We start from the raw sequence: 20,416 nt of genomic DNA, 5'->3' as shown, positions 1-20,416 counted from the left end.
TCTCGGTGTGTCGCTTTCTGACTGATGCAGCTCCTAACTGTGCGATCTTGCCAAGAATGCGGTTTGAGACCCTTACCTGTGGGAGCCTGCATGGCAGAGCTGGGGATTGTAGCAGCGTCCTGAGGCACAGTGCTTGTGTCTGGTTCGGGGGTACTGGTTGTTGGAGAGGTGGGTGCTGGGTTCAGCAATGTCCTAGGTTTCCTCTGCAGAAAAAGAGGAGATATTTCTCCTTTTATCCCTGCTCTCCTTTACCACCCACGATCACTACACTCTCTCCTTTGCATCCAACAGACAAGGCACTGTGGAACATGACACACTTCTGATGGTGATGACGGGGAGTCTCAAGAACCTAGTAATCGATACGGGTGTATTTTATAAACCACAATCCTGCAAAAATAACAAGTCTGAGATCTGCCACCTCTGCTTGACTTAGACTAGCTACACATGATGGATGGAAGAGCTTATGCCACCATTTGGCCATCCTGTCATGATCGTAGCATCTGCCATGCTACTTCACAGCTAATGCAGCTCCAAAGACACGGTTTCTTGATGGAAATGATCTTTAGGACACAGACATTCTCTACAGCTCAGGGGCTGGACTCTGAGGGATACTCCCAGCCCACATACCCCTTTGGTCTCCTACTTGCTGCAGTCACACAGCCAGAGGCTGAGACAAACGTGCACAAACACACGCATGCACCATCCCATGGCAGAACCTGCAGCACCTGCTTTTCACCCGCCTGCATCAGCATCAGCTTTTACCTTACTGCCAGGCTTGGGGCCTCTCTTTCTGGGGAATTTCAAAGGCTCCACTGACTTGGAGGGTGTAGGCATGGGGTGATGGATTAGCGCTTTGGTCGTTCGACCACGCTTCTTCCCTGTTTTGCGACGCCTTTGCCCTTGTTGATGCCCCAAAACAGTCTTTGTGCTACTGTGCATGCTAGGTTTCTCCGAGTTTACTTCGGAGGCAGGTAAAGGGCTCTTTGGAATCACAACTGAAATAAAAAGAGAAAAAGCAAATATAATTAAATCAGGCGAGAATCAAAACAAGAGCAGCCTCCATCTTTAAACAGTGTCACATGGGAAAACCTGGAGTATTCACAGCCCCCTGAATGGAGGCTACTGCTCTCCATGCCAGAATAAAAACCAAATGCACTGATCCTTGGTTCAGCACTCGAGCTGTGGGACACTGTGGCTTAGGCTGGATGGGCTGAACTCCAGAAGGATCACGCTTTTAGCCATACCTTCCTTCCTGAAAATAACTGGCACCTACACCTCTTCCTTCTGCGAGTGGTGACCTGCCAGCGATCATGCAGAATGCACCGAAAGCATTCCTAGGGGAAGGATCAGTCAAGACCTGCCTGACAGCCACAGAGCCAGCGCTGGGCTGGAAATCCCCTCTCTCAAGGCAAAGGTCAAATTTGCGCTGTCCCTAAATTAACAGTGATCTGCAGTGGAAGGCACCAGCTCCATCCTCAATGCCTGCAGGGACTGTGCTCCCGGCCCTGAGTAAGAGCTCATCGCAGTTGGATCAGCCGAGCTGCTCCCCTCACGTACTGCCAGAGCTAGGCGAAGTGCCAGCACACGCTCAGTTCCTTCTTATCTTCTCACACTTTCCATGGCAAAACTAGGTTTCTGGTGCGTTTGCCCACAAATCCCCTGAATTTGTCATTCATCTTTCCCAAGTCCTGACAAAGGCTAGGGATGAACTGGCCCAGCTCAGCAGACCGATGTTTCCTTTAGACATAAATTTATGCTAACAAGGAACAAACCAAAACCCTCCTAGGTTTTGAAAAATGCACAGTGACCTTTAGGATGTCATGTTTCTCAGACCTGGAAACCTCGCTGTGTATTCAACACGAGGGCTCTGAATTAGAAAAAAAAAAACAACCACTCTTGAAGCGAGGAGCTTTATAGTTAAGAAGAAAATCTTGGCAAAGGGAACAAAGTGCACTAAAACGCTGATACCAGGATGGCATGCAGCCCTAACAGTGGCACAACTGTGGGCATAGAGAGATTTTTAAGGTTTTTGTAAGGAGGTTTTTATGAGAAGTTACCGTGAGCAAGGATCACTCCCTTGGCACAAAGACACTCTTTCCTGCCGACAGCTCAGAAGCGGCAAACCGAGACGGGTCCATCTTCCTAAGGGTCTGGAGAAGATCAGAGGGCTGCGAGGTGACGGCAGCAAGCCCTGAGTCAGGAGACACTCCAGGCACAGGGCAGTGAGCTGACAGCTCTGCTACCCGCTTCACTGCTAAGCAAAGCACGGACCAAGCAAAAGGCATGGCTGGTGTGGGGAGACCTGGATAAGGTCCCATCAGTGGCAGCTTATTTTGGCCTTACGTGAATGGGCCACTGGAGGTGGAGGATCCTCCTTTGCTCTTCTGCTCTGACTCCATTCACCAGCTTCGACCCTGGGGTACCCTGTGCTCTGCCAAGTCCAAGAAACATGAGTGGGTGGTTCATGCAAGCAGCTCAAAACCAGGACTGGTGTTATCTCACGGCAGGACTCGACGACTTCACGCGGGTGGACGCGCTGGCCGGGCACTCCTCCAGGTCCAAGCTGCTGTCGGGACTCCCAGGGTCCAGCCACACGGGCATTTGTGTCTCATTGGCAGCGCCAAGGATGGCTGTGCAGGGGGCAGGAGGGCAGATGAAGCCGACCTTGGGCTGCCAGCTTGGTGTCACAGCGAGCCTGCCTAGCCAGGGCACATTTAGGATGCAGAGAAGCGCCGGGGACACCGGGTGCCACTCCTCCTGCTGACCGCAACGGCTGCTGTGCTGGCGGATCTTGCATTCGCTTCCACTCATTTGCTGGGAGGTGATGAACTCTGCTGTCCCTGCCCTCCCGCACTGAGCTCCCGGGTGTTTCAGTCAGTAACTTGCACAAAAAGTGAGGTGCAGAATGTCCTGCAGTTGTCTTCGGGTGGTTTACACCCACCCTAACCTCACTGTGCACCAGTGCAAGTAACACGGTGCATGGTGCATCCAGGAACCGGCCCCGCTCTGCTTGTCACGTGGGCAGGGCTAGACTTCTGCTGCCCTCAGTTTTTTTCCTTCAGTTTTAATTTTATTTCCTTGCATTTGTGCATTAGCGTCCTCTATCAGATGCCAGGGAGAATCAGGGCTCTGTCTAACTTCCCAAGGTAATGTCTTTTTTAGTGTCAGGCAGATACAGAGAATTGCAGTAGAAGTAGGGCTTTACTACTCCTGTTTGAGATGTTAATACTAATGGCAAGACTACTTTGCTGGCAAGAGAAGGAATGCGATAGCTCAAGTGCTTCTCACAGTTGATGGTTTTCCAGGACAGTCTTACCTGCCACAGGTGACACGTGGCACCGAGCTGCGCTAGCAGAGAGGAACGGCTCAGACAGGACAGGCACTGGTCACTGAACCGCTGTGCCTCCAGCCATACGCGTGCACGGCTGATCTCGGCGGAGAGGCTTTTGTGTTAAAGGATTTCCTAGAATCCCACATGCTGATCGAACAAGGATAAGCACGGCTAAAATGCTCTATACTTCAAAGAAACTCTTAAACATCAAAGGGATGTGTAAAACAACGCGAGGGCATTTCGTTTGCAATCTGCTCCAACGCTAAGTGTTGAAACCGAGCTGTGCTGCAGCGAGGTAACCTGGAAGAGAAATTGAGGCTTCTACAGACAGGCTGTGAATCAAACACACGATCTCAGTTTTACTAGTGAAAAACCCACAGAAATGGTGCGTTTGGGAAGCTGGGATGCAGGAGGCAGAGCAGCTGACCTGCACCCTTGGCTCCCAGGCTGGAACCATGACACAGAGAAATGCCAGTGCCAAGGAAAAGGCGACCGATGTCAGGTGGAGTCCTGGTGTGCAAGCCTTCACTGTGTAATTTTATAATAAAAAATGATTTCATCTTTTGGTACAATAAATACTAGAAAGATCTATTGTCCAGTTCGGCCATAAAGCTATTGCAGGTAACATTAATTTGCCAGGCTTAAAGAATGACTGCCTTGTTTTTAGGGCAATAAAAGCGCATAACTAGGTGTGGGCAGACCACACGATAGGAAACCTCATTTCATTCAGCCACACCAGAGGGGTTTCTGCTGCGCCTGCCGCCCCCGGCAGCACGTCCCTGCTGCAGCCGCAGCTCCCTGCTCGGAAGCCTGTTCAATGAAACAGGCTAAATTACATCTAAATGCGCAGCCAGCCCAGGGCAGAAGTACACAGAAAACGACCTAGATTGTTGCTTTGTGCCTAGGTATTGCTGAATACAATGCTGAATACATTGCTGAATATGCACCAATGTTTTTTCCTGTGGCTGCCTCAATGAGACTGATATAACGCACAGACATTTTTCTGACCTGGAGCAAGTGAATGAAACGAAGCCCTACCATCCCACAATCCAACTCCGTTCACCAGACTTGCCTGGCTTTTTATTTAACCAGAATCTGAGAAAACACCTGCCCGTGCTACTTCACTCACCTCGCCCCTACCAGACGTGCTGCGCTGCACGCGGCCAGCGTGACGAGGAGACGCCGGCCCCTTCAGAGCCGAACCATCCCACCAGCTGCACCCGCACGGCCGTGGCGCAGCCACAGAAACCCAGAGCTACGGCTGGCCGCGCTGCTGGCTCGTCACCGAGGCGTTTACGACCTCTTCCAGTGACTGGATGCTTCCTAAAGGAGCCCGAAGTTTTTGCCAGGTGCCCGTTACTTCCCTTCAGGGTTTCGGCCCCTGAGGTTACAAGGACGCGGCCAAGAAGCGCCGGGGTGCTGCGGGCAGGAGCGGTGCGGAGGGCCCAGCCCAACACTGCCCGAGCTCCGGCAGCGGTACCAGCTGCGCCCACCGAGCGGGCCTGGCTCACAGCTGCAAACCACTGCCCGCATATCCTTCAGCTGCCAAAACCTTCAATCTACTGCATCTTATTCAGCTGGTGAAGGTGCCAGCCCAACAGTGAGCATCTTCCGGGGTCATCCGCGCCTTCTTCCTCCTTGTGCCACTCTCTTCACCCCACAGTGAGCCACCAAGAGGAGCCGAATTTTCAGAAAATCACATGGGGCCTTCTTACTTAGAAAGCAACAGTTTGCTGCTGCTGAGAAAAGCCCCTCAGCTTTGGTGCTCACACGAGCTCTGAGCAACCTAACACCCCTCCAGAGCTGGCCTTGCTTTATGCAAGGAGTTGGGCCATGCAACCTCCAGAGATCCCTTCTGACCAGAATTATTCTGTGATCTGAACTCATGGTTAATCATCTGAGCTCAGCAATGGAACAGAAAACTAATCAACAGAAGTTTTCTGCTGGCTGAACACTCTGTTTTGGGTCATAGAGGCATCCGGGTCAGCGCAAGGGTGGGCACACGGAGTAATGGGCCAGCTGGCATCAGATCAGTTTGGTTGCAGTGAGAAACATCACCCTAAAGATGCAGGATCAAACATTGCTGAACTCGGAGCCAAAGAAAAGACAAACACCACTGACTGGGCTATTAATCACTGAAGGATTAGATTAAACAAAAGTCCAGAGCTTCCTGCAGAAACAGAGAGACATGACAGAGAATTCAAGACTTCAGGCCTTATTTCCTAATGCTGAAATATCCCTTGCCAGCTGACGCATGGCACCAGCAGCACCTGCAGCTGCCCCCCGCACTGTGACTCAAACTATTATTTGCAGAAGACTCTGTAAAGCTGCCATCCACACGTTGAAGGTTAACCAATACTAGAAAGCAGCATTTGTCACTCAGCAGCTTATCTTAGTCTTGCCACAGCTTGAAGAAGACAAAATTATGTTCCTGGGAAAAGAATAACAAAGCCAAATCGTGTAGGAAAGCATGGAACAGAAGAGTTGAAGACGGAGAATGGTTTCCTGCCTTTCTCCCCAATACAGCAGCTATGTAACAGTCTGCATTTACTAACAGCTCCTGGACCACAAAAGACAAAATCTCCACTTTACATGCCAAGGGCTACTGTACTCTCAGATGCAGCCACAGCTCACACCCATTCTCTCCAGAGATATCAGTAATGACCACTACAGCGTCCCGAAACACAGGGGGTGGTTTCTGGGAAGACTGAACACACTGTTCATATCCATTTTGAAGCACCTGTGAAGAGTGCCCATCCAGTGGCTCTTTGGCCACCCATCCAGTGATTCTTTGGTGCCCCTGCTGCCCCTTGTCACAGCCAGAAGCACGACTCAAAGAGGTGATTAGTCAGACACATTTAAGATAAGCAAATCTGCTAGAGAACAGAGATCTTGCTGAGGTCTGACTGAATCCTTCCCTGGATGCAGCAGTACAAACCCAGACACCCTGAATGTTGGACCTGGACAGGAACCAGAGCTTAGTGCCAGTCTGAGAGCAAGATGTGAAAGCTTCAAACAAGATGTGAAAGCTTCAAACCTCTGTGATTCTTCCCAAAGCACAGACCGTCATCCCTGGCCAGCACAAGCGTGACTGGGCTGTAAATATGGGCTCTTGGAAGGCTCAAGACTTGGTACGTCCTGAGCTCTCAGCAGGCTAGGCAGACACAGCACAGGAGAAAAGGTCAGAGCACGCGTGGAAGATGTGGGCTCCTTGCAAGGACAGGCATTAAGAACAATCCTCCAAATCCTGAAATTTAAAAGTCAGAATGCAATTATTCTGATAATTCAGTATTTCCTGCAATAATTCCTGCTCTCCAGTCTAAAATGTCTGCTTGAGCTAAGGCTGAGAGACCAGAGGATATATCTAATACAATAATAGAGCAAGAGGATCCAAACGCTGCCTGATTCAGCATGTTCTACATGTTCTCAGGATCAGATACCTTAACTCCCAAAGATGCATTTTCATTTTACACAAGATTTATCTAGTTTCAGCTTTTAACCACTGAAACTTGTGTTGCCTTTGCCAGAAGCCACACGGTGCTCTATTCACCGATCCCCTCCCAGACGGGTTAATCACTGCCCGGTGGTTACGCGGCAGCACGCACAAAAATGCAAAACTACGGTCCCTAGGACTGTCTCTGTCCCCCTCATGCTGACGAGCAGGCTGCATTTTAATGTCTGGTTTTGGGCAGGACATCCACAGGCTCACGAAGAGCTTAAAACTGAAGCAATGTCTTACCCATTTGCTGAACATGAGAAAGGCTCTGAACAATCATCATGAGCGTCCCGTTTCTTAAAGGCTTAGAAATCTGCACCGTCTGGAGCAGCAATTTTCTTATTTTAATTGTTTGCATGCGCTTGGATGAGCTCTGTGCACTGCAGATGCTACTGTACATCCCACTGGCACAAGCTGTGTCATTTTTATGGTTGTTTTATTTACAAAAATAAAACAACTAAAAAAAAAGTCTCAAAAGTCTCAAGAGTCACAGTGATACCAGCAACTGCAATTTGCTTTTTGCACAAGTCTTACATTTACAGCTCTCAAGGCAGCATTTTTGTGTCCCTAAACCATATTGGTAATTACACTCGGCACGTTCCGTGGCAGCGCAGCCAGGGATGTTAGAAACCCTCCCAGGCGCTCACCACACCCTGCAACACATCTCAGAGATGCTGGGCAACACACTGACAGCCAGAGGTTTAGTGACTCGCCTGAAGTGCCAGACCCATAACAGTATTGCAAAACGTCCCAAGTGTCCTACCTCTGATTACACCCACACATGGATACGTGAAAAAGAACAACTGAAGATTGCAGTCAGCGCTGCTGGAGACCAGAAACCATATTCTGGACCTGCAGGGTCTGCTTATACAACTCAAACCCCAGAACTCACGACTCAAAGAGATGTCTCCATCACCAAGGCTGCCCTTCTGGGCATCCCCGTCCGTTCCATTCACCCAGTCATTTGCTAAACCCAAGCAGCTAATTTTATTGAAGCACAAAGTGCATCTGGCTAAAATAAAACATTTTCTGAAGCAAAACTGAGGCTTTATCCAATAACACAGCCGCCAAGAGGAATCTGACCTACTTGAGCAGTGTCAATACACCTTCTATAACAGAAACCCGGCCTTGTGAACCTGGAAGGGTCTGGGCTGCTCAGCCACCACGTGGTCGGATGTGACCCGCCTTTCCACAAGGTCTCTGAGATCCTCACCAAAGGCTTTTTTAAAAGCTAAAGAGCTATGGGATAAGAGGAAATCAAGGGTTAGAAGAGGTAGGGGCAAACAGTCATTCTTATGGAGGAAGGAGGTCTAACACGGAGCGCACAGGGACCCGCGGTGGGATCTGTACTGCTCCACACATGACCTGGTGAGGCAATAAGTGAGGCGAGGAAGCTCTCCAATGATTCACACTTCCCAGGGCAGACAGGATGGTGGCAGCCTGTGAGCAGCTCCAGAGAGAAGACTGAGTTTCAGGGCAAGAAAACAGCAGGTGACGGTCACGCCAATAAACATAAAGTAGTAAGTGTGGAGAAAACTACTCCTACCTTCAGATGCAAAATGATGGGCTCTGAGCCACCTGGTGCTCCTTCGGGAGGGAGAACTTGGGCTGAAACATTCACTGCACAAGAAAGTCAGCTCAAAGCACAGCGGTGGCCAGAGAGAGCCAGGGAAAAGATTCCACTTTGGAAAAATTGGAGGTCAGGGTGTTGGACGTCACGGTAGAAACCAACTGAATAGAAATCCTGATTACACTGGTTAAAAAACCCAGCAAAAAGCCCCCACATCTGCAGCTGATCCCTGGATTCCTGTTTGCAAAGAGTTCCAGCCTCTCCAGGGGTGTCTTCAGCCAGGGCTAAGCTCTGCTTTGCCCTGCTGCATGCCAAGAGCTGCCCCAAGTCTGCCCTTCACTGATCCTATTAAGAAAACTCTTTGCTCATATTGAGCATTTTCAAGAGTTCCTTCACACTGCTTTGGCTCTTCTGCTTCACATACAACGTGAAATATCTTTTAATGTTCTTAACTGGTTTCCAGCGTCATTTCAGAGGCAGTAATTCTTATTACTTAGCTGTTACTGATGCTTTTTAGAGCGAAAACATACAATTTTTAGAGCATAAACATACGTGTACAGATACGCCTCTATGCAGGGGGAAAGTGCTTTGAGACTCAGCACAACAAGTGTTACGGATGTACCACACAATAGACTTATTCATCAAAATGCCCCGGGGGTCAGCACAGTCCCCATTCTGCTGATGGCAAAATAAACAGAGATAAGTGACTGGCTCATGATCAGAGACAAAGAGAGTGACAGCGCTGTGAAGAGCAAGGATGCCCAAACCGTCATCCTCAGCAAAAATCATTTTGACTTTAGTGCTGAGCTCGCAGATTTACTTAGTCCCAAAACCCAGGTCTTAATTTCTCCCCCACAGAGGGAAGAAATTAACTGGTTTGTATCCACTGGGTAGCATTATAAAATGAATGGGTAAATTGAGTTATGCATCTTTTTTATAAAATACTGCAAAGGCTAGCATTTGGATAAGGGAAAACGGCATCATGCCTGCCACCACCGGAGCAGCCAAGCAAGCTTAAACCCAAATAGCAGCTCATAAGCCCCTCATCTCTCAGCACGTTTGCCGTGGAACATCTGCACAACCAGCCGTAAATGTCTCACACTGACAATTATACGGCTGGAGCTTGGAGAAGCAGCACATTCCTGCTTCTTCAGCCCCTTTTCCCTGCCATCCCCTCTTCCAGCTCCCAGACGGCAAAGCAAAGCAGCAGAAAGCCCGTGCTGGGAACAGACCTGGCACCGACATTTACACCGCAGAGAAAAACGGCAGTTTTGGACAGCGGGGCTGGTTCGAGGGATTTAGCGTGCTGGAAGCCCTCAGCGGAATTACAGCCCATACTGCAACAGCGCTGTTATTTATTCTATGCAGGGTATCCTCATCACCCTTAGAGAAATACTCGCTTGTATGAGCCAGTGTCCAGCAACCTTTGCAGCCCATTTTTACAAAGCTGGTGGCCTTGGCTTGCACTCTTTGTGCCAGCATCATTTCTTATTTCTCCAGCGCTCAGACAACTTAACTCTGGGTCCAGTTCTGCAAGGCCAGTTAGATGCTCCTTTGCAGGTGCAGCCAAGAGCAGAGGGGCTACCAGCTCCCCCAGCCTGTCTGGAGCACAGCTCCTCCTCCTGGCCCAGCTACCAGGCTGGACAACGAGGAGCTGCAAGGAGCCTACCGGGGCATACAATTCAAATGCAGAGGACAAGCAAATGCCAGAGGACAACCAAATGACTATAATCACCCTCTTCGCATCCCAGATCAGCAGCTTTCCTCCTGTCCCCATCCCACTACCTCTTATTCCAAATAAACTGGCTGCAACACAACCCAGGTTCTTGCTCACTGTGATCCCACTATTAGTCTCATCTTCTCCAGTCCACTGTAAAAATAAAGCTGTTGTAACAGTGTGCTGCTTTAATTAGCTGTGAAGCAGCTACGAAATTAAAACAGAGAAATTCTGAACTACAAAAAGGAGATGAGAACTGAGCTGAGCAGCTCCAGCATGAGAAGCACATCAGCAGAGTTCAAAGTCAAGCTCCCGACGGAGGGGATGCACTGGTGGGTGAAAGAAGACATACGGGGGCGATCGGGGAGCTCCAAGAGAAATGGCAATGCCAATATGTATTGGCAAAGTCGGAACAAAATCCAGTAAAAATCTGAATTTTGATACTCAAGCTTGATTTGGTTACCCCAAAGCCAGGCTGAGACCATCTCCTGCACGACAGCACCCATGGACACATGGCGAGTACTCCAGGAGCAACTGCAAGATCCAACCCGTGACCCCGGCAGCTGGTCAGTAGATGGCACCGGGGCAGAACTGGCACCTTTGGTCCTGACACAGGCACCGACAACATAAATAAACTCATTTCCACACCTCAGGAAAACCATCGTACCGCAGCTCTTCCAGGCTTAGCCTGGAAGTCTTCCAGACCCACGAAGGGCTGCCCAAAGCACCAGGGATGACTGACACATGCCTGGTCCGCATCACAGTCCTCAAGAAAATCCCAGAGCCGTGCTCTTAGGAAGCAACCAACCTGCAGACTGGGGAAGACTTCAGCTTGCGCAAGCACACCCAAGCCAACCTGAACTCCACCTGCAGCAGGACAGAGGTCACTAGTTTCTTCACAGATTTACAGCCCACAGGGAGTTTGCAACGGCATGGCTGCGCTGCTATTTATATCCAGCTAGCTCAAAGACATACATTCAGTGAAAGTACATGGCGTGAGAGGCCACCACAACCAATCTACTGACTGATCACGTCTTCTGCCCCTGGGAGTTAATTATCAGCGGGTTTCCAAAGCCCCATGTTGAGAATCAAAACGTTTCTGTACTCTGGCCGTATTCAGGCTATTCAGGACTGTTCCTGGGGTTTCTCCTTGTTCTGATTTTCTCTGAAGCTTTGGCTTCCTGGTTAAATATTAGCAGAACACCTTCAACATATCAGTGCGCAAAGAACAAGGAGACTGCTAGGTGGGTATGGTTTATTCCACCTTTTGTTCTTTTTTTAAAAGTTGTTCAGAAGTTATAAAAATACCGAAGATCAAGAGGACAACTGTGACAAGCAGCAAAAGGTCTGATCTTTGTAACAAGTGGGGCTGTATATTCAGTACGAAGTTCCTAGATTCAATAAAAATGAATGCCGTGGCAACATAGATCTGTTCACCAAAGTAAGGGGCAGAGCTGGCCTCAACAGCATTTACTTCCAAAAAATGGGGAGGAAACAGAAAAATGAAGAAACTACCCAGTAGGTCATGAGAAGATAATGTAATGGCCTCACTGCCACGACGTTGCTGTGAAAAATCCCACCAAAACGGGCCCATTTCTCCCATCTGCGCATGTGCTGCTCTGATCACAGCCATCCCATTAACCGCGCGCAGCCTTTACAGACCTGTGTGAGCAAAGTCTGGCCGATCATTCTGGTTCCTCTGGCACTTGGCCCCATCAGAAGCAGCACCCTCACAAGGCACCAAGCTCCTTCCACCAACAGCTACCGTACGTGTGCTGCTGACAGGCAGAAACTAGGCGTGGAGCCCTAAATCCACAATGCGAAGCTTCTTAATACTGAGTCCTTAAAACACTTCATCTAGATGGGAGACTGTGCTCTCCCTGGGGCTCTCCTACAGATACACAAATGTTACACTGGGCATACTTTAAACTTACTTAACTCTGCTTCCAAACCTGGCAGCAGAGGACGGTGAGGCAGAGATGCCAGCCCCTCTCCCAGCCAGCAGCTCGGGACTTCCTGAGCCAGGCACTCATAGACCCACAGAAGTAAGTGCCCTGGACCACTGCTCCTCCTTGAGCCTGTCCGATTCCATCCTGAAAGCACTCAGACCTTCAGCCTACACAAGCTCCATGCACAGCTTCGCACCACGTCCCCTCAGCAGAAGCATTGCTTCTGGTCAGAGATGTTGCAGAAGCGGAGCGGCGACCCCAGCATTGTTCACCCAAAGAGAGGAAGGTTTCAACTGCGATGCGCCTGTAGGAATGTCCTGCAAAGACTCAGTAACACCCTGAGATTTTGCAACCCTCTTTTGGGCCAGGAAGCGGGATGGAAAAGGGAAGGAAACATCCTCAGTACAACCCAGGCTCTCTGCGTTATGAAATACTTTAGAATAAAACACATGAGGAAAAGTCAAGCTGGGAGGAAGGCCAAGACGCTGGTATTAAGGAAAGGCTGGGGGACGGTGGAAACTTTGCCTTTCCCAGGTCAGCTCCTCTTCTCAGAGGCTCTTGCCAGCCCCAAGACATCACGCAGCAACATGAGGACTCTGACACACCAGATTCACTGTTCCTGCTGAGCCACAGATTCACCGTTCGCTGAACTACGCGCCTGTCAGCATCCAAAGAGGGTGGGGGGAGCAGCAGACCCTCCCCCAGCACAGCTCTTGTCCAAGCCCCCAGACCTCCAAAGCCAACGTGTATTCCAGGACACACATCAGAGCCAAGCCAGGATTACTGCTAAGTGCCCTGGCTCTGTGCTCCAAACAGCTCACGTGTTTTTCTTGGGATCTTCCGACAGCGGTCGCAAAGGCACCAGCACCGAGGTACCACGGCTGCACGTGCATTAGGCTCGCGGGTAAGAGAAAATGCTGGACTTCTTTGTGCAACATTCTCCTGCTGTCAGTGCATAAGCTCTACTTGCGCGGTCCCAAATGCAGCCACCCCAGCACAAACAAACACCACCCAGCTCGATGTATGAGCTCCGAATCCCAGCTCAGTCCTGAAGTGACAGTAGTTAATGTTTTTCCATCTCCTCCAAGGAGTAAAGCACAGGAGCTCACCTGAGTGTTAACCTGCCGGCTACTCCTGATGAAGCAGCTCCACCGTGTTCTCACCCCGCGTGGGGAAAAGAAACCAAGCAACGTCAAAAATCGTCATAAAATACACATTACCTTTGCCCATAGGGGTGGAAAATCTAGCATCTGATCATCCTCTTCAGTTGAAGACACCAAGCAGTTAACCAATAAATCACATGGCAGCAACGGTGGCGAAAGATGAAGAACTTCATGAACTTTCTATCCAGGGTCAGCATTTCGTGCCTCTCTTACGCCCTGGAGTTACTGCTGCCGGCACGGCACCCACGCGAGGGCAGGCCGGGCCCTGCGCCATGCTCCGGTCTCGCCGGCAATACAGGCGGGCTGCGTGATGCACGCAACAGGCGGCGAGTCCAGGAGGGGATGTGAGCTCCACTTCAGTATATCCCCATGGTAACTATCTAAAACTATTAGCTTTTGCTCGCTTTGCAAGCAGAGGGAAATGCTCTCAAGGCAGCCAAGCCCAGGGGGAGGGAGCAGCGTGCTGGCAGCTCGCAGCACAGCACCAGGGTCTCCAGTGCCCTCGCTGCGGCTCCCGCTCGGCCGTGGCACAGCGGCCGGGAGGACGTGCTCCGCATTAGCTCTCCCGACCTGGCTGGGCGCGGGGCCTCTCCGCCAGCTGGGCAGGTGCCAAGGCAGCAACTCCACTCCTCCGAATTCCAGCGCTGGAGCCGCTTCCAGCTCTGCCTGCCCAGCCTTAACGCTTTCACTGCTGCCCCTCTCCCACACCCGGAACGGTGTCACCCCCTCCCTGTTACGGAGAACCCAGAAGGCTGGAGAAGGGTGTAACGAACCCACCAGGGAACTCCAGAGGAACCCGGCATCAGCTGGAAGTGTAGCCCAAGCGGAGGAATGGTGCAAGGACCTCGAGTTATAGACTTCGACGGCGACACTTGTGACTGTGGGCAGGTTGCTGCAGGCTGCGCGTGTCCCTGCATCCTTGTTTTTAAGGTCAGAGTATTTCCCTGCCCTCCAGCAGTGATGTACTTAAGGGACACTACTACAGTGGAGGAAGCGTGTGCATGCACGTGTGTGCAGGGAAGGTCCAAGTGCAGGCATGGATTAAATCTGCATTTCTCAGGACCTGGAAAACCAACTGCAGGGAAGGCTGCGCCTGCCACGGCATCCTCCAGCAGCAGCATGGGATCATGCACAGAGCCACCGGTGTTCAGCTCCACTCAGGGCTCCTGGGAGGTCCTGTAAATGTCTCACACTTTTTGAGGCAAATCACAGCTAAAGTTCCTGATACTGTAGCATAAACGCCAGAAAAAATGCGTGCATTTCTTTGGAATTTAAAGCTAGTGTGTAAATAAAAGACTTCTACATGCTTCCTTGTGTAAAGACCCAGACATTGCAGAAAATGTCAGATTCCTGTGCCCACTATCAGCATGTGTAGGCAGAAAGCCCTGATCCCGGCTGCTCAGTCCCCTTTTCCCCAGCCTGTGCCCCTTTACCTGGCGCAGACAGACTCCCTGGAGCATCACCGCCTCGGGCGAAGAGCTCAGAGCTGGAAGCCGCCTCGCAGAGGTACCTCACAAGACCCCAGTTTGGCTTCTCTTCCCCCAGGGGCTCACAGCTCTCCATCCCAAACCACTTCAGAAAGGAAAAGAACTTCTCCTGGATCCTCTTCCAACATGTGTTTCCCTGACTACAAAGGACTGAACTCCCCTCTAGTCTGTGATCGGCTGTGAAAACCCAGTTTTCCCGTGGATAAAAGAAGCAGATGCATCTCATCTCTGCAAGGTCTCTGCTGATGGGAGAATTCCCTCATCCCACCTCCCTGTCCGGGGCAGGCAGCCCTGGAAACTACAATCATTAACCAGGCTCCTACCTCTTTCTTCTCAGTGATTTTTATCACAGTTTCGTATTTCCCTCTTCAGTCCATTTTGCCCTGAACCTTGGCAGCGGCACCTCCATTTGTGTGTGCGTCTCTCTCCCTCTCTTTCCCCGGAGACATGATTTAAAGTAACTAAGCAGCAATCCTCATTCTTTATGTCGATCCTAAGTATTGATTTTCTGTACTGCTTATAATGGAGAGGGACTCTCCAAAGCAGCTTTCCAGATCCATGCTCATGTCAGTCACCTGCGAACAGGGTTGTTTCTGTCCTGTTTAAGAGCCACGAAAGCTTGAGTTGCTCTTGATTTGCACAGACTCCCCAAGTTTAGAAAAAGTAAAATGCCTGCAAAAAGTTTTTCAAAAGGACTGACTGGTTTTGGCCGGGCTAGAGTTAATTTTCTTTAATAATAGCTCATATGGTGCTGTGTTTTGGATTTGTGACCAAAACAGTGTTTATAGAATCACAGAATGCCCTGAGCTGGAAGGGGCCCACGAGGACCATCGAGCCCAGCTCCCGTCCCTGCACAGGACACCCCAAATTCACACCGTGTCTCTGAGGGCCTTGGCCAAGGGCTTCTGGAACATCGCCAGGCTGGTGCCGTGATGCCTCCCTGGGGAGCCTGTGCCAGGGCTCCACCACCCTCTGGGGGAAGAGCCTTTCCCTAATGCCCAGCCTAACCCTCCCCTGGCACATCTCCCTGCCATTCCCTCGGGGCCTGGCGTTGGGCACCAGAGAGCAGAGACCAGCCCTGCCCCTCCTCCTGCCCTCGGGAGGGGGCTGCAGAGCGCCATGAGGCTGCCCTCGGCCCCCTCTGCTCCAGCTGAACAGACCAAGGGACTCCAGCCGCCCCTCGTACAGTTTCCCCTCTAAACCCTTCCCCAGCTCCGTGCCCTCCCCTGGACACTCTCCAGTAGCTTTATACCCCCCATGTCCTGCGGCGCCCAACGCTGCCCACAGCACTCGGGGTGAGGCCGCCCCAGCGCGGGGCAGAGCGGGACAATCCCCCCCCTCGCCTGGCTGCGATGCAGGGCTCGGTGCCCCCTGGGGCACGGCTGGCCCTCTGGGCTGCCAGGGCTCACTGGTGGCTCATGTTCTGCTTGCTGTCGACCAGAAACCCCAGGCCCCTCTGCAGAGCTGCTCTTCAGTGTTGATAACACACCCGTGTTTTAGCTGTTGCTGAGCTGGGCTTGCGCAGTGTCAGGGTCTTCTCTGATTCTCATGGTGCCTGGCCAGCACCAGGCTGGGGGGGCACAAGGGCTCGGGGGGGACTCGGCCGGGACAGTGACCCCAACCGACCCAGGGCTGTCCCACAGCACACGGCCTCATGCCCAGCACACGGAGCCGGGGAGGAGGAGGAAGGGGGGACGCTGGCAGGGATGGCGTTTCCCTGCCCCAGGCACCGTTAGGCGGGATGGAGCCCTGCTGCCCTGGGGATGGCTGAGCCCCGCCTGCCCGTGGGGAGGGGTGAAGGGACGCCCGGGCTTGCTTTGCGCATGCAGCTTTTGCTTTACCTGTTAAACTGACAGTATCTCAACCTACCAGTTTTTGCACTTTTACCCTTCCGATTCTCTGTGCCACCCTGCTGGGAGGGTGAACGAGCAGCTGGGGGGGGGCGCAGCTGCCCACCGGAGCTCACCCACAACAGATCACCTATGTATTTTACTCCTTCAATCTCTGCATTCCTCCCAGTTTACATTTCTACCTAACATTGCTACAGTGCACAGACTCATACACTGCTTATGTGCGTCACAACTTAATCTAAACCTTGAAGTTCTCAGCTTGAGAAATATCAGCTACCTCCTGCGCTGCATCTACTACAACGTCAGCCGAGTCACTACGTGACTGAAACGGAAACGCACACAGGCCTGGCAGATGTGGGTAATTCCTTCCCTATCCAACACACCTTCAGGGTCTTCTGTTGAAAAAAATCCACGTCGTTAGTAATGTGCATGCAGTGTATCTTGGCCTTGCTTTTGTGTGCTGCAGTATCTAAAGACTGGGAAACACCGCTCTCCTCTGTTTTGCCCTAGTTCTGAATCTCTGACCCCACTGTGCAACAGGAAAGTCCAAAACCTTTGCAGAAAGTTTGGGTTTGATGCCCCGCACAACCTTAATTCAGCTCTTCTTTGTATATGCACTGTGATAGATAAACATTTCTCAATCGATATTTCTCCAGGATGATGGCTGGACTCAGTAAGAACGGACACGCAAACAGCTCTTCTGCTGTGTCTAAAGCTCTGAAGTGAACCCACAAGTCATGAGCATCTCCTGTGCAAGGGAACTGCAGAAACTATCATCAACAGAGCCTGCCCTTCGAGCAGAGCTCAAAGCTGCCATCCAGCGCTTGGTTGAATAGGAAGTCCACCTCACCTCATATTCCAAAAAGCCCAGGATATGTGTTTAAGGGTAAAAGAGTACATGTGTAAGAGGCATGGAAAGACATATTTGATGCTGTACACTACCCGTGAGGAGCAGAGCGGACATTTCTGCCCAAGGACAGCCCTGGGAGTGCCCCGCTGGCAAGGGTGCGTGGCCAGAGGAAGCCTGCTGCACCCCCACAGAAACCCCCCTCCCTCTGTGACAGTCACGGGGACCTGCCCCCCCGACTGCTGCCAAACCGGCGTGGGGAAGCTGAGGATGTGCAGGATGAGCTCTGCCGCATTTCACCTTGCTCTGTAAGCCCAGGAGAGCCCGCAGGACCGGCCGTGTGCGGAGGCACTCCCGGAGCTACAATTCACCTGTGGCGCGTGTGTATTTGAACCCCCCAGCTCCACGCTGCGCTGCACTGAGGGGCTCCAGGAGACGCCCGGGAGCCCGCAGCCATCTGGCCGCCGGCTGTGGCAGAGCTCTCCCAGCAGGCCACCGCACAGACAACACATCCTGACAGCAATGTAATTACCAACCTGGTGCGCAGAGAGCTGCTCCTCCTCGCTGTTTGACCTCCCTTTCCTCCCTTCACACACACATATGTGCCCTCCTGAAAGCTCCCCTTGGCATGGCTGGCTGGCCCCCAGCTCCGCCAGAACGCTGCCCAGCTAAGCAAACACTGATGGGAGTGGGAGGCCCCAGAGCTGGAGAGGGGATGTGCCTGGGAGAAGCCTCGCGCTCCTCCACCTCTGCTGGCAACCAGCAGAAGGGTCAGATTAGAGATGAATTAAGTTACCAGCATTAAATAAACATGCCTGGCCTCTTTGAACTTCTGCTTCCCTTGAACATGAGCTCATTTCAGGAGGCCTCTTTTTGCTCAGCTCCAGGAAGCCATCAGTCTTGATGGAGTTAACTCTTCGCAGGACTTCTCAGCTCCCCCAAGCATCTTACCCTGCTGGTACCCATCAGCTCAGGGCAAGATGGCCAGTCCTGTGAGCAGAGCCTGGTATAACCAAGGTTAGCACCAACGTCCTGCACGTCTCTCCGGGTCTCCCTGATTTAAGGGGAATTCCCACTAGGAAAGGAAACCTCCCCAGCTCTACTGCATGGTCCTGCAGGCTCCAGGCTGGCACACAGGGAAGCTTTATTGGAGCTGAAGGAAAGGGGGATCCCTCTGCGGTGAAGCCTCCTCCAACCCTGCCAAGAGCAGCACTCTCAGGTCCTGGGAGGACTGTGCTTAACCCTCCTCCAAAGCAGTGTGAGGAGTAAAGAAACAAGGGAGGAATTTAATTACAGATGAGGAAAGTTCCCAGCACTCCCTCCTTTTGGTTTAATCCCACAAAATGGAAATTGGAAAGGCTGGGGCAGGAAAGGGAGGGGGTACCCACAGAGAGGAAAGTAAAATACCACGAAAACCAGGCTGATCCCAACTCCATGGCATTTTTGCATGGCTCATGAAACCTCTTCCAACCCCTGCTCTTGCTCCAGTACTTGAAAAACACAGCAGAGAGAGCAGAAATCTGCCTGAGAGCAAGGGCTGCCTCTGCCTGGGAGTGGGGAGATGTGACTTTCAAGGTTCACTATTTTTGTACATGAGCAGGTACTGCAGAGTTGCTGCCAAGAGGGAGAGCCTGTCGCTGTTGCCTGCCAAGGGGGGAAGCAAACGCTTCTCAAGGGCGCTCCAAATTACCACGGTGTCAGCCCCGTGATGGGGGGTTGTTTCTGGATGCTCTGCTCGCTCACAGCTTCAGCACAGGGAGGCTGGAGAGGAACAGAGCTGCCTGCACTGGGCGCCATGGGTCAGACGGAGGTTCCTACTTCTCCTGGGAAGGCGGCTTCCACCTTGCTCCTGAAACCTTCCACCCCCAGTTTACTGCCAGGAAAGCTCCCACCCAATACAAACCCGTCTTTAGCCACTGGTGCAGTACCTGAGCAGCACCTCGGAGATGCTGGGCAAAAGCCCCTGACTCCAGGGCACTGCTGGAGGGGTGAGCCACCAGCTGGGAGGCCCCCAGCAGCTCTGCGCAGCCTGCAGGGCGGCAGCAGGCAGGACACGACCAAACAGCGGGAAGCGAGGGAGAGGCCGGGAACTTCAAGGCCAAATGCACAAATCCAAGATAAACAGTGAGAGCGCCTTTCAGTTCCCAACCATAACAGAAATCATCTCCACCCGAGGGGAGCGCAGAGCTTGCTTTGCACGCAGGCCATGAGAGACAGCCTCAGGCAATCCACCAACCTTGCAGCACAGGGGACAGAAATGGCCCACATCAAGGGATGGCAGGAAAGCACCAGCCTGATGGGTTAGCACAAGCTGACCCTGGATTTTCAAGAGGAACAGTCTCATCAGAGAAATGCCTCTCCTAAGTAATCCTTCAGCCCCAGTAGAGAGGCTTCTCTCCTGCTTCTCATTTCATTGACAGGCGTGTGCTGGACTTGCCGGCCAGCGAATGCCAGAGGGACATGCATGAGGACAATGACAGCTCCCCTGATCCTGAACACAACTGCAATGCTGCCAAGCTAGAGACACATCTGAAAATCTCAAGAGCCAATGTGTGGACCTTTGCAAGGCAGCAAGTTCCCCAAGACCATTCCTAACCAACCACGTCTCAAGGAACAAGGTGGGTACAACCTGATTCACACCTGCTTTTTCCATGTTCGCAGCAGAGATCACAGCATGAGGCAGAGCAAGGTAACTGTTGGAAGTGCAAACAGGCACAGTCCTGCAACTTAACAGTTCTCATTATTCCCCTATTATATGCACAAATAGCCCAGTCCCCCTGTGAAAAAGTCCCTAGGAATGTGCACTGCAGAGACACAGGGAAGAGACTCCAAGGAAATTCCTGAAGAGGCGCAGAGCTCAGCAGTGTTGCACAGCACCACCATTCCTCCAGAGAGCCACCATCCTACCCATCTTTACAGATGGCTGTTCCTCAGCACCTTGACACCACGCTGTTACACTGCTAGTAGGTATGATCACCTGTACCTTTACCACACGTGAAGCAGCAG

The 20,416-nt window shown here is 51.8% G+C and overlaps 1 protein-coding gene across 14 annotated transcripts in view; it reads right to left on the bottom strand.

The window, feature by feature from the left end:
* The window catches only part of SCMH1 (Scm polycomb group protein homolog 1), a 75,218-nt gene that overhangs the window by 19,215 nt on the left and 35,587 nt on the right, over positions 1-20,416 (bottom strand). For 12 of the 14 annotated variants that reach the window (XR_010376052.1, XM_064471620.1, XM_064471618.1 and 9 more), the window contains 2 exons: positions 763-995; positions 77-203 (listed from right to left, as the gene is read on the bottom strand). The exons of 1 other annotated variant lie outside the window; for it this stretch is intronic. Coding sequence is in view for 12 of the 13 variants with exons in the window: in XM_064471620.1 (XP_064327690.1) it covers positions 77-203; positions 763-995 (360 nt within the window). In the remaining variant the exon portion in view is untranslated. The remainder of the gene's footprint in view (positions 1-76; positions 204-762; positions 996-20,416) is intronic. One more of the 14 variants, XM_064471628.1, reaches the window with a different exon arrangement.

Source organism: Phalacrocorax carbo, chromosome 22, assembly GCF_963921805.1.
Source record: "Phalacrocorax carbo chromosome 22, bPhaCar2.1, whole genome shotgun sequence".
Classification (NCBI taxonomy): Eukaryota; Metazoa; Chordata; class Aves; order Suliformes; family Phalacrocoracidae; genus Phalacrocorax; species Phalacrocorax carbo.
The sequence above is the reverse complement of the archived record's forward strand: the minus strand, read 5'-3'. Positions and strand labels throughout refer to the sequence as shown.